This window comes from Octopus bimaculoides, chromosome 1, assembly GCF_046866305.1.
Source record: "Octopus bimaculoides isolate indiv1 chromosome 1, ASM4686630v1, whole genome shotgun sequence".
Taxonomy (NCBI): domain Eukaryota; kingdom Metazoa; phylum Mollusca; class Cephalopoda; order Octopoda; family Octopodidae; genus Octopus; species Octopus bimaculoides.
The window spans coordinates 33,463,180-33,478,179 of NC_142928.1; the positions used below are offsets into that span (position 1 = coordinate 33,463,180).

Genomic DNA, 15,000 nt, shown 5'->3' on the forward strand with positions numbered 1-15,000 from the left:
ACACATCTATACGATGGGTTTCTTTCAGGTGAATTTTTTTTGTTTATTTAGTTTTTATTTATTTTTGCGTGTGTATGTGTGTGTGTGTGTGTGCTTTTCTTTTTCCTTATTCTTTTTTAATTCTTGCTTACGAAGTAACACATTTCCGTTTCTTTTAGGTTAAATCTTGAAATATCTCAAAGTCGGAAAAGTAAATTGTTTCAATATCCTCTATTTACATATTTATCAATATCAAGCGTCTTCTCTACATACACAGTTCAAATTTCTTATATTCGTGGCTCCTACTTCAGTAATATTGATCTAGTAATGTCATATCTTGAAATTAAAAGCTCAAGAATTCTACAAGTCCCTGCTAGTAACATTTCAACAAACACAATTAAAAGATAAGCAGTTGAAATTATTCACCAACATACAAAATTACTTCTTTAACTTAGATCAGATTTTACCAATCTTTTTTTCATATATTTTGTTCGTCAACCGTCCGATGACTATCGATTTTCAGCATTGGCACAAAGCCCTATTTCGAAAGAACAGAACAATCTGTTTAATCGACACAAGTACTTGGCTGGCCGTGGAGGCGCAATGGCCCAGTGGTTAGGGCAGCGGACTCGCGGTCTTAGGATCGCGGTTTCGATTCCCAGACCGGGCGTTCTAAGCGTTTATTGAGCGAAAACACCTAAAGCTCCACGAGGCTCCGGCAGGGGATGATGGCGAACCCTCCTGTACTCTTTCACCACAACTTTCTCTCACTCTTACTTCCTGTTTCTGTTGTGCCTGTAATTCAAAGGGTCAGCCTTGTCACACTGTGTCACGCTGAATATCCCCAAGAACTACGTTAAGGGTACACGTGTCTGTGGAGTGCTCAGCCACTTGCATGTTAATTTCACGAGCAGGCTGTTCCGTTGATCGGATCAACTGGAACCCTCGACGTCGTAAGCGATGGAGTGCCAACTTGGCTGGTAACTATTTTATCGAACCTGGAAGGATGAAAAATGAACGAACTAGACTCCGATAGGATTTGAACTTAGAACGTAAAGTGACTAAATACTACAAACCATTCTGGCAACCACTGTTTTGGGTTGTTTTTTTTCTTCTTTTTTCCCCCTTTTTTACTAATTTGTCTTGCATTTTGGTTGATGATCATGGTTCCAGCTCATATAAACTGACAGTACTTCTTAATGAGAACATCAGCCAAGAAGGAAGCAGCTGCGCAGCGACCGAAGAATCGCAAATGTTCCCACCTACATTGTACATTCAGTGTGTCCTCACGATTGGGGAAACTACGGAAATGGTGATACTTCATTGTCACAAACGTCAACCACCATGAAATGTATATTGTTCGTGATTCAAAAAAGTTCGAGTTTTTTTGTTTTTGTTTATTTTATCAGTGCTGAACTTGGATTATAGTCAACGAGGGTTGAGTCGGATGAACAATGTCACACTCTCGTCCTGAACGAATACCAAGCTTTGCTGAGACTGGCAGTAAAAAGACAATGCAATGGGACGGTCAGAGCAAACTCCGAGTTTCACCGTACCTTGAGGTACGCGTCTCGCAGTGACGTTACTGGATATAGTCTTTCTGTCAGTTGACACTCCACCACTAATGGTCGGATTTCCTCCGCACAGACTTCATATGAATAAAGTGACAAACAAGCCTAAAGTATTTCATTATGGGTTTAAAACTTGTTTGCTACTCTCAACCCGATTTTAATCGGCCTACACTCCCATAGCTTAAGAGATGGCAAACAACGGTATACAGTTTGTGATACTACAGGTTTAGAGCTGGGTGCTAAATGAGCTGTTCTGAAAAGGAATGGATATGATTTCTACCAAAGATATTGTAACCCCTTTATATCACGTACCTCCAATTTTAAATAAGCATCCCGTGACTATATACACTAACGCAAGGTCCATACACTCGTAAAAAGTTATTGTTACTTCAATCGACCACATTACATAACTGGTACTTAATTAATCGAACTAGCTTGCACGGAAGAGTTCAAACCCAAAATATAATATGATGAAACTAAATACAATATGACATTTAGTTCGGCGCGCTACCACTCAGCAAATTCATTAACTTGTGCCATAAATCCCAAAATAGAAGTACATCAAGTCTTTATGTGGTCGCCCGAACTGCTAGATATAGTTGCAAAATTTCCCTCGAACGATACCATAGCAGCCTGAAAAGGGAAAAATACGATGAATGGTACGATCCTAGATATGCAATGCTTAAAAGAAGGATGGGATTGATATGTTTAAAATGTTGAGGGCTTTCTCAATCAGGACCAGCCCAAGATTAAATAACAACATCGGGCATCACACAATCAGTTAAAGGGTCAAGGTCCGTATTCCATGATTGATGCTGCGCTTTATCAATAGCTCAAGCAATAGGTCCCTGGCTCACTTCACGTACCGAAGATAATACCACTAACCTCATTTTATCACGAGAGTTTGGTTCCAAAGAGAAATAGAACCAAAAACACCGTGTTTAATAAATCAATGACCCCAAGTTGTCCTCCTAACTTACCCAAATAAACACCTCCAAATAGTTTTTTGAACACACATAATGATATTGTTTCGTGTTTGCAAAAATATTTTGAGTAAAATTTAATAACGTATGATCAGTAAATAAAAGAAAAACTGAAAAATACCATAACCTACAGAATCTTTGACTGAATACTAACCCGTGTTATTACAGATCAATTCATGATAAGTGTAACATGATTCACTATTGAGTGTACCGTGTTATACCAGATCAGTAATGAATGAATGAATAGTGATAAATGTAGATGTACCAATTACGTACACACTGACAGCTCTAAAGGGAGAGAACACTATAGAATTAATGAGATTTCGTTGGCTCAAATGAAACCGGGAGACAAGTCAGTCCAGTATATTGTTACATACAAAATCACGTACACGTTTCAACTCGAGGGTTAACAGATGTCTAATACATGATGGCTGACCTTCCCTACCCTATCATCATAGTAATTTTCATATCAACAATATTGTTGTTAAATAACGCCACCACACTTACAAATTCATCCATGGCCTAATCATTTCGTTTACGTATTCTTTCCAGCTTCATGCACACGTTTTATTTTATTAATTTTCCAACAGACCAAAGTTTCCTTCTCGAACTGCTGCTGTCCTCTCGGGGTATATTCTACGCCTATCAAAATAGTTTTCAAAATGTTCGCTGATTGTAATTTTCACTTTAAGCTGTTTTCATATTAGCACAAGCTTGACCAATGAAAAAGCTATCGGTCGCAGGGCAAGGCCCGTACTTAGCTGGCAGAGATGGAAAGTATGTAAACTATAAGGTCAACAGCTAAACCACTAATTTACGATTAAGTCAACCGGAAACTCCTGTTACCGAATTTCTCAAAATAAGCTGTTGATTTAATGATGGCCTCATAAGAATTCAATGGATTGTTATATAAAAGTAATTATATAAAAGTACAGACTTGTGCTAACTTTTTATACAACGTAGATACGTTAATAATGTACTGACTCATTATAAGATATAGTGGCTTGTTGAATAATTTGTGAGCTCGTTATACGGCACATGATGTGAAAGTGATTAATTATTGATTATATAGGAATAGGTCCGTTGTTTTAATTTCGTGTCCGTCATTGTGAAGCAGGTTTTAAAAGATTACTTACTAGCCATGTAGCTACGAAAGTAAACGTTCAAGCCCACAACGGAACCTATATGTGGTTGTCCATCTTGCTAAATATAACTGTCAAATCCTCGTCTTCTTACTTTCGCCACCCGTACAAAAAATGGTAGACTCCTGAATACCTCTAAAATGAAAAGACGTTTTTTATACAGAAAATCCATTATAGTTGAATGACATCCTAGTTGAGGATGCTAGTTCAGAACGTATTTAACGTGGAAAATATTGCATTACAGACACAGGTGTAGCTATGTGGCTAACAAATTTACTTCACAACTTCGCAGTTATGGTTTCGATCCCATAGCACAGCACCGTTGCTAGGTGTCTTATACCAGAGCTAGGTGTCTATCAAAGCCAAAGGTGCAGGCAAGACTGGCAACTTCAGTTTTGTTTCAGGCTACCTCTGTGCCACACATTCGGAAAGCGCTTTCTACCAGAGAGCCAAGTCTATCAAAACCTTCTGGATGAAATTTATTCGACGGGAACGGTATGAAAATAAAAGACCACTCCATTGTAAGCATTCAAAGACGGGTTCTACAGATAACTTCTTTCCGCTCATCGTGGATGCCCGGAAAGGTTCGAGGAAGCTGCGATTTCTCCTCTGAAGAACCCATTAAAAGCAATCTTCCTTTGCACGTTTAGCAAGGTCACCACCAGCTAAACTTGTGCCTCAAATAGTTACCATCTATATTGTCCATCACTAGCAAGGTTAATGTAAATGGAAGTCAGTTTGCACTTCAGAGGTAACGATTAAGATAAGATTACTTGAATTGGTAATAGTGGGGAGGGGCGGAGATGCATTTAGTGACCTGAAGAACTGCCCACAATTGTATAACAACCAAGCAAAGTACGAAGTCTCATCTAACGTGCTCATTCAACTTGATAAATTACACCATGCTACCTACAAAAACTTTAAAAGACCTTTTAGACAATCAAAGTTTGAATACCTTTAATTCTAAGTGTGCACGAGCAAAACCGACCTGGAGTTAACTTTAATCCAAATCTTCACAACACACTGTGACTGGAGAACACTCACACAGAACGAGGTGGATGCATCGATTTTTCAAACATCTTCAAAAGTCTTTGAGAAGAACCGAGCATATTTGTGCATACATGGAGAATGCATCATCATCATTTAACGTCCGCTTTCCATGCTAGCATGGGTTGGACGATTTGACTGGGGACTGGCGAACCAGATGGCTACACCAGGCTCCAATCTGATCTGGCAGAGTTTCTACAGCTGGATGCCCTTCCTAACGCCAACCACTCCGAGAGTGTAATGGGTGCTTTTTACGAGGGCCAGTCCGACAGTACTGGCAACGGCCACGCTCAAATGGTGTTTTTTACGTGCCACCTGCACAGGAGTCAGTCCATGTTTATATAAAATTTGAACCCCTCTTAAGACCATGAGAGTATCATTCTAACAAAGCAACATTAGAAGTTAAATCTGCTACATCGTTTCATTTTTAGACAAGCTGATTGGATGTCACTAACAAATACATATTTCTGTTCAGTTGTAAACGTAAGATTTTGGCTTCAACTACAGTATATTTTAGACTAGCCTGCTTCACAGCAATAGAGCTCAGTCAAATCAACATCACCTTCAGAGTCAATGCAAGGGATGTGGCCTGCAGTACTCATCATCATCATTTAACACTAGTTTTCCATGCTGGCATGGGTTGGACAAGACTTGAACGGCAACACCAAGTTCCAGTCTGTTTTAGCTTGGTTTCTATGGCTGGATGCTCTTCCTAACATCAACCCCTTTACTGGGTGCTTTTTACATGCCACCATACTACATATGAAAATGTACATCCTTAAGGAATTTCATTTTCTTTTACCACAAATGAATGGCATTCTATCCTATTTGTACTGCCTCATATATAAGATAGATATGATCATCACATGGAGTAGCTTATGATGTGCTTCCATTAGCTATAAAATGTAATGACTATAGGCTTGTCACTGCTGTTTTTGTATCTGGTGGTGCAACAGAAAAGTTTCTGTACTCTCAACAATCACTTACTGGTGAACCAATCCATATAAATGAATATCTTGGTTATTACTCATTAGTCTTGTCTCATAAGAGGAATCAGATTATTAGCCCCTCACCTCCTCCCTTAAAACTGGATGTTGCAGTTATGAAAGTTTGGGATTTTGTTACAAAAGCAAGTGGAGTGATCAGGAAAATGATGCTTCCATCACCCAAGCCAAAGAATTTTATGCATCAAGTTGAGACATGATATTTAAGTTATCCACAGTAATTTCAAAATTCAGTCATGAACCCTGTTCACATACAGTCTTTTGAATGCAAGATCTCAAACTGTATAGATTATCAACAATGTAATACACAACCATGCTTTTATGATACTTTAACAAGGCATATTTATAAAATACACCAATTATCTCCAAGCATAAAATTGACAACTTACATAACATAGTTTAAAATGCATTGAGACAGAAAAGAAAGATGGGATAGACATAGCTGGAATGTACTTGATCATAGGATTATTCAGTCAGAGCCAATTAGGTTCATATAAGAGAGAAAGGTGGAGGTTATTTTAATGGCTGACTACTCAGAGATACATGGCATATGTTATAAATATGCCAAGTATCATAAAAGCATGAAACTATTAGTAGCTCTTTCAGTTGTGTATTAAATTGATACATAAATAGGTTACAGTTAGTACAAAGTTCAAGCACCATTCACATGTTAAGATGCCTTTGGAATAACATTGCTTTTGTTACAAGCTTATTACTGACCAGTGTAAAACCCAACAAACTATTATCATTTACATAATTATTGTGGATTGCAAAGTCACCCAATATTAAGTTTGTATGACTCCTTCCAGTTCATTAATCTAACATTAAATTCGCCAGTAACTGATATGTCGTTTTGTTATAATTAATTGCTGAAATAGAATCTTAGTCATTGATCATTCAGTCTGTAATTAGAAGCTTGGTATTCAAGTAGTTTCCCATTGTCGGCACCTGGATCATAGGAAAGATTGAATTCAAGGTAATGAAATTAACAATAGTATATTCTCGATCTTTGCAGTGGTGGATACTTATTAATAGCCATGTGGATAGTGTCAGTAAATGATATCTCAACTATAAACTCTGATTACAGGCCACCCCATTCCATGCAGAGTAATCTAGCACAATATTTAGTACAAGAGGGAATTCAAACTTTGTTGTCTACTTGGACAGGGTACATAACTCTTGTTAGACATGTTCCATTCTTACTTTGCAGTTGAGTAATAAACTATTATAAATATCCTCCATTTTTCTGTCTTATCTAAACCTAAGAGGCTCTGAGGAAGCTTGTGCGATTTAAGAGAGATTTGACTGTTATTTCCAGCAAATCTAGCTATCTCTGGAGTCTTCCTGTGGCTTCCATCTGTAAAAACTATAGTACTAACAATAAGCAAATGTTTTAAGTTTCAACCATCTTGTTATTAGCTGTATATAAAGCTTTATTTTTCAAGATAGAAACCTTTCATAATTAACCAGCACTTTGATGCATGATAAATAGACAATCATTCTATTCCACAAGATATTCATCAAAAAGAAAATCAGATCTCTTACCTCCAGGAGGTAGGAGGATGCAGTTATCATCATATAAGAAATTTTCACATAAGAATGATAGAATTAAAAGTAACCCAGGTATTAGCCTTTTAGTCAAGCACATCTAATGTTTACCACCACTACCACTGCAAACTTCCTAATATAGGAACATGCATGGCTGAATGATTAAGACGTTCACTTCCCACCCACATGGGTTTAAATTCAATTCTACAGTGTCACACCTTGGACAAGCTATTTTCTACTATGATTCCAGGTCAACCAAAGCCTTTTGTATGTTGTATTTAGTAGAAACTGAAAGCAGCTTGTGTGTGTGTGCATGTGTAACTTAATCCAGACACATTTTTTCCACTCTCCTTATTTCTTTCTGTAGAAGAGTGAAGGCTTGAAACATCACTCATTTTCCCTCAGCGCCAAACTAATATACTTTGTTTGCTGTTACCTTACCTGTCTCTCGCACAATTTTGAACTACACACATACACACATTATTTTAATAAAGGTCACAATACATGTATTAAAGAGCTACTAATAGTTTCATATGTTGAGAAAATTCAAACATATTCTTCAGGTGCAAACCACGTATCATAACAAACTAAAGAAATTGAATAATAGAATACGTTTGAGTTTTCTCAACATATGAAACTATTAGTAGCATTTTAATACATGTATTGTGACCTTTATATAAATATTTATCTCTCACCAGATGGAGTACTTTTTTTGTTGAATTTTCTATCATGGATCTGTGTATATATATATATATATATATATATATATATATGTATGGGGAGGGAACCTTTGGCTTAACCCATGATTGCCAAGGAGTGTCACTGTCATACAAACAGTGTAGTTTGTTTCCACTCTTCATGAAAAGATGTCCAGCCATGAGTGAATATTAACTTGCTTCAAAACAGATGAGTGATGGTGGCAGAAAGAGCATCTGGCCATAGAAAATTTGCTTCAACGAATTCTGTCTGATCCAGACTATTAAAAAAAAAAAAAGACAAATTGACCAGCACTTCTCACCCATGCACATCATATCAAAATATAAAGTCAATATTATTATTAATGTGAAAGCACATGGCTTAATGGTTAGGGTGTTGCACTCATGATCATTAAGATTGTGGTTTCAATTCCTGGACCGGGTGATGCAAAACATTTCACCTCATGCTCCTCCAGTTCACTGAGCTGGCAACCTGCAACAGACTGGCATCCCAACCAGGGCAATAATATATACGCCCCAGAATCATATAATCCTTTGGCTCAAAGAAGACATTTGATTTGATTTTCTTTCTTTTTTTGATCATTAGATACAGATACCAGGTGTGATTAATTAGAGAGTAACATTGTTATTCCGTAGAAAGACTCAAAGATGAAATTTCACAAATATCTTCATGAAAATAAATAAAACATCTTAATTTTAAAATTTAATTAGCATCAAATAATTGTGTGTGGAAAAAAATGCTTAGAAAAGGAAACATATCGGAATAGTATGAATGATATCTGAATTTGGTTGTAAAATGTTCATGAATTTTTGCAGTTGTAAATCACTGCCCTTTCCTAGATAGACTTAGGTATTTGGTCACGGTCGTGGGGGAGGTCCTCTCATACCAGGTGGTGGGCCTAAAAATAGAAAATAAAATATATAAATATATCATGAAAAAAAAAAACACAGGTAAAAAATGAAATTAAGAAACTTGAAACTTCTGTAAGCACAATGAATTAAATTCCAAATTTTATTAGATTATTGTAAATATATATTGCAATGAACAGCAGAAACAATAGCACGGAAATACTATAATGCCTTGTGGTAGTTAATCATGTTTCTTTATATGCCGAGTTTTAATCCAACAAAGATTGACTTTACTTTTCATTCTTTGAAGATTGATAAAATAAAGCAGCAATCAACTACAGAGGTTGATTTAGTCAATGTTCACTAAAGCAAAATGTGCCCCCTTGTACCTAGAAATTAATATTGTTCCTGTTCCTTCTATTACTATACTTTAACCCTTTAGCATTCAGATTATACTGTCAAACATAATGCTTATTTATTCCAATTGTCTTGTACTAATCATGTACTAATCATGTACTAATCATCGAGGCGATGACTACGGACCGAGACCTTTGGAAATGGGCTGTGCGTGAGAAGACCCGGCAAGCCAAGTAAGATCGTTGCCAGTGCCCCTGGACTGGTTCTTGTGCGGGTGGCACATGAGATGCACCATTTTGAGCGTGGCCGTTGCCAGTACCGCCTGACTGGCTCCTGTAGGATTTTTGAGCGAGATCGTTGCCAGTGCCCCTGGACTGGCTTGTGCGGGTGGCACATAAAAGACACCATTTCGAGCGTGGCCGTTTTCGTGCGGGTGACACGTAAAAGCACCCACTACACTCTCTGAGTGGTTGGCGTTAGGAAGGGCATCCAGCTGTAGAAACTCTGCCAAATCAGACTGGAGCCTGGTGTTGCCATCCGGTTTCACCAGTCCTCAGTCAAATCGTCCAACCCATGCTAGCATGGAAAGCGGACGTTAAACGATGATGATGATAATCATGCATTATCTCATAGCTTCGAGATTTCAATGATGTGATTGCTTATTTTTAGACTGACATTGTAGTGAAGGTGAGAGAGGCTGGATCTGGCCAGTTTGAACATAAAGCACATAGAATATTGGGCCAGATTTGGCCAGTTTAAATGCTAAAGGATTAAACTTCTACCTGCATCACTACTAAATTCTCACTCAGTCTTGTGAGTTTCAGAACAAATGTTAGTACAGGCACCAGAAATAAAACACCCAGTATGCTCAGCAAAGTGGTTGGCATTAGGAAACACATCCGGCTATAGAAACCATGCCAACACTAAGACCATGCAACCCACACCAGCATAGGAAGCAGATATGAAATGAGGATCATGACAACAAATTTGGTAAGTTTAATGTCAGTCAAGGTTCTTCATACTGTTATCGTATTCTCTACCTCACAAAATGTTCATATCTTGACATGAATTTCAGAGAGGATATAAGAAGTAGAACAAGACTTAACAGCAAAACAAGACTAACAGTTGTTATAGAAAGGAGTCATGACTATGTACTCAAATTAATTTTGGATTTCACCTAAAAACAATCTTCACAACATATGACGTGTTACAAGCCAACAAAGTAGCCACTAAACAGTTACCCAGACTGTTAGAAATGGTTGTCAAGTTTTCCTCAAATTCCAGCCGTTTTGAAAAGAAACTGGCACATTAGATGGTGTGGTTGTAGAAACCCTTAAAAAGTCAGGATGGTCACAGATTTGCTTGACCAGGGTTGAACTGGAGCTAAACAACAGATAACACTGAGTGGGTGGGCAGGCAGGCAGATATAATTACAGTTTATTTAGCTCTGTATGTTCACATACTAGGGTACATGGATGTATATATTGGGTTGGTGCAGAATCAACTGCTTTATAATTTAATTAATAATTAATCAAAAATAAGTCGTTAATTACACACCAATCCAATATACACACATGATAAATTATATTATTTGTGTGTGTGTTATGGTTTATTTAACCTTGCACGTATGTATATACACATAATAGATTATACACACACACATATATATACACTTAGACACACAAAGCAGGGTGCATGGGTGTGTGTGTGTGTGTATATATATATATATATATATATATATATATATACACACACACACACACACATAATACATTACATTATATATCATCATCATCATCGAAGTCCATGTTCCATGCTGGCATGAGTTGGCACGGAAAAGAGGACATTTAAACGTGTGTGCGCACGCACACACACACACACACACACACTCATAGAGCTTAAATATTTCAGACACTGAACACTTAACTTACTAAATAGTTGAAATGTACTTTTAAAAAGCATCCCAACAATTGGATTTGTTTGAGATTTTATTTCTGGCAGTGTATCATCTACTACCTACCACAAGCAGAAATACTAAAATTCTGCCTGATGCAGCAGCCACAAGAGAGTTCAGCTGAGCTCCAACCAATTATTGTCATAAACAGTTAAACACTGTGGGAATCAATATATCTAACTAAATTGTGACCGTCGGTTATCTATAGAGCACTTTACTTAGCTGCTACTGGCAACAACACACTAAACAGCAACAGCAACAGCATCCAATCGCCACAGCATGAATTGGAAATTCAGAGTAAGGAAGAAGTGGGGAGGAGAAATCTTCAAAGTGAAGAAAGACTGGTGGAGAGGAGGAGGTGGTGTGTTTGGTTTAAATTGAACTTGTTTGATGGAAAATATGTGAGTGGTGTGGTGTGGATGTAAAGTAATGGGAAAGGGAGGCAATTAACACAGTATCTTGTAGGCACAAAAACACCTGACAGTGCCCAAAGGCAGATTGTTAATGCATATTCTAGCTGTAGAACACAATAAATGGAAGCAGTATTCAAAAAGATGAAATTGCTTTAATTTGATAGCCCAGCAGATAAATTCAGAGTGCCACAACCTTGGGCCATGGTTGAGGTAATTGCAAACTCGTGTAGTGTATCTTGTCTGTCAGTAAAGAAATTGCAGACTAGATATTTTTGGTCCCTTGCTAAATAATAAAAATAACAACAATAACAACAGCATTAAGAATAATAATAACAATAATTTTACTGCAACAAATAATAAATGCTGCAAGAATAGAAAAATCAGAAAATGGAAAAATGGAAAAGACTGCTGCAGATAATACGAAGAGGGAAGCAACATCAAGTAACAGAGAAAGATCAACAACAGAAATATAACTTGTGTTATTTTCCTAATCTCTCCCTCTAGATTACTTTTCAATACACAACATTACAGGAAAACCTATACAAAAGGCTGCTGAATAAACAAACAGCTAAGTTACTCTTTACTGAGAAAACAAACTAATTTATAGCCGCGATGTTATCCTTGACGTAATATTATCAACATTTATTGTAATCATGGACCATTATCAAAACTGCAAAAGCAGTAGTATTTGTTTGTTTGTTTCATGTCCATTTTTACAAGCTAGCATGGATTGGATGAATATTTATTATTGAAATATTATTTTAAAGTTGGATGCCCTTCCTGTCACTAACCTTCATGTTTTCCCAAGTGAAAGATATTTTTTATTCCATCTTCAAAAGCACAGAGCTAAGAATAATTTGTTAACAAGGAATGTCAGCATAACATCACTGTTTTTTTTTATTTAATAGGTTTCATCCAGAAGTAGAATGTAGACATTCACCCACACACATTAGCCTTGTGGTTAAAAAGTTCACTCCTCAATTACATAGTTTCAGGTTCAGCATAAATACAGACAGGGTTATGTGACTAAGAAACTTGCTTCTCAATCATATGGTTACAAGTTCAATACCACTGCATGGCACTTTAGGCAACTGTCTTAGCTGTAACCCTACACTAAAAAGCTTGTTGGTGAATTTAGTACATGGAAACTGTATAAAGCCCATGTGTGTGCATATGTATGTATATAAGTATGTTTGTATGTTTCTTCTATCTTTTAATTATTATAAATCCTCCACTAAGGAGGGAGCCGCTTTCCGACAAAGATACAAGGCTCCATCATTGGGATGGAGTTAACACAGACAGATTCACATTTGGCACTTGTGAAAAAAGTCTTGCATATTTTTACTGTTCCACTCACAGATTGCACCTGTAATGTACGAATTAGCCAGTCGATTTCTCTTTCTGAAAATCTCAGTTTATCCAGATTCTCCTTCAAGTATTTACTAACAAAACCTAGTGTTCCAATTATCAGTACGAATATGAATTCATAGTTTGGATATAGAAGCTGGAGGTTTCAGAGCAGTTGTCCATAGATACCCTCTTTTTCTTTGATTTTCAAAGTGATATTTATATCTGCAGGGCAGCTGACCTTTATAATGGTACATACCTTTGCCCCTCTGTCCAAAACAACAATATCCAGCTTGTTATGCTTACATTTGATAGAAGTTTTGATGGGAAGATTCCACCAGCATTCCTTGAGTTGGTGTTCATGAATGTATTCCATAACAAAGGGATTTTCTAAGTTTATTTCAGGACTGTCTTTTTTGCGGATGGCATTGTAAATTGTTTTAGCAACAGCATCGTGCTGCAGAGGGAGGTAGTACCATGACGACATTTTAGGACGGCTGCTAATCACATGCATGTTATCTTCCATGGAAACATGACATAGCCTACACATGCGGTTGCACCTTGGGATTACAAGAGTGTAACTGTCTCTCTTGTTCACCAGGTACTTTGTGGCAATCTCTTGTTCCGAGATTGCAAACACATAGTAAACTCTGTAACGCGGTTGGTGTTAGGAAGGGCATCCAGTCATAGAAATCATGCCAAAACAGACAATGGAGCTTAGTGTGGCCCCTTGTCTTACCAGTTCCTGTCAGGCTGTCCAACCCATGGAAAACAAACATTAAATGATGGAAGTCAAAATTTAAAAACAAAAAACAAAGGAAGGGTGCACAATTGTAAGAGACATTAAAACATTTTATAGTAAGGTTAAAAAAGAATATTCATCACACACATGGTTTTCCTCTGAAATCATCTGATACCAATTGCTTAACACCAGGTCAGCAATGATTGAGCAAACGTGATCAAAGATTATTTTCCAATCTTTTCTTTTTAAGCAAAAATGGCTGCTGTTTTTAGCAGGTCAAGCCAACAACTGTTTGCTCTCAATAAGAGATTCAATAACTACCTAGAGCTGGTGATATTTACAGGTTTTAATTAAGAGATAAACAAATCACATTGTACTCTATGGGTGCAACCAGTGCTGACTGCAATAGAAAGTATATGATGCCATGAGTATAATAACATTATTTGAAGGTGTTAGCATGATAATCAACCCACTATCAACAGCAACACTGACCATCTCTCTTTAAATCCACCAATCTATTAATGAAAGCCTCTTCCATATAATACACCAAATTAGGGAACCTTTTCTACATCGATAATAAACAGATTCATAATTACTGATATTGATCAAGTTTTAATTACATAATAATTTAAGTAGTTTGCCTTTTGCCTATTAATAAGCAATAAGTATACAAATGGGCACCATGATATGTATGGTTGCAACATCTGCCAGAAATGGAGTATTTCACAGTGCAGTGACCCCATGCCTGGGAACTATGCTCAGTGCAAGTGCATAAAATTGTTTGCATCTAAGATCATTAATTTGAGTAAATCCAGGAATCTGCAGCTAGTTGGTGTATGTGTGCATGTGTACTTGTTGCTCAAGTAATGGTACATTTCTAATCAAATCACAGCCCTTATGAATAAAAATGGTTAAGTGTTTTTTTTTTTTGTTGTTTTTATATTTCTGCGGTTAAATATGTGTTCTATAACTGCTGATACGGTAACAATGTTGTTTACAGTTGAAAAGGTAAATAATGCTCTGAGTACCATAAACTAATACATTAAAATAAAAACAAGGAAATTTGTTTATTTTCTGGGATATACAAGAGCAAGCACCATGCAACATCTGCATTTTACATTGTGAAGTTGGTTTCACAGAATCAGTTGTTCCAAGATAAGCATGTAAGCTCAGTAAATCTCAATATCTATTGTTAAAATTGCTTTAAATTGTTTAATAGCTTCTTTTCAAGAAGTTTTCTCTGGATGACCATAGGGACACCAGCAGAAGTATCATGGTATCTGGAGCCATACTGAACTTCTACAAAACTACTCTGCCTTTACATTGAAAGAGAGAAAGACACATGCAA

At 36.9% G+C, this 15,000-nt stretch overlaps 1 protein-coding gene across 2 annotated transcripts in view; it reads right to left on the reverse strand.

The window, feature by feature from the left end:
• Positions 1 to 8,680: 8,680 nt before the first annotated feature.
• LOC106884303 (small nuclear ribonucleoprotein-associated protein B) overlaps positions 8,681 to 15,000 on the reverse strand; it is a 32,791-nt gene continuing 26,471 nt past the window's right edge. For both annotated transcript variants that reach the window (XM_014935615.2, XM_014935614.2), the window contains one exon: positions 8,681 to 8,889. In XM_014935615.2, coding sequence (XP_014791101.2) covers positions 8,849 to 8,889 — 41 coding nt within the window. In that variant the 3' untranslated portion in view covers positions 8,681 to 8,848. The remainder of the gene's footprint in view (positions 8,890 to 15,000) is intronic.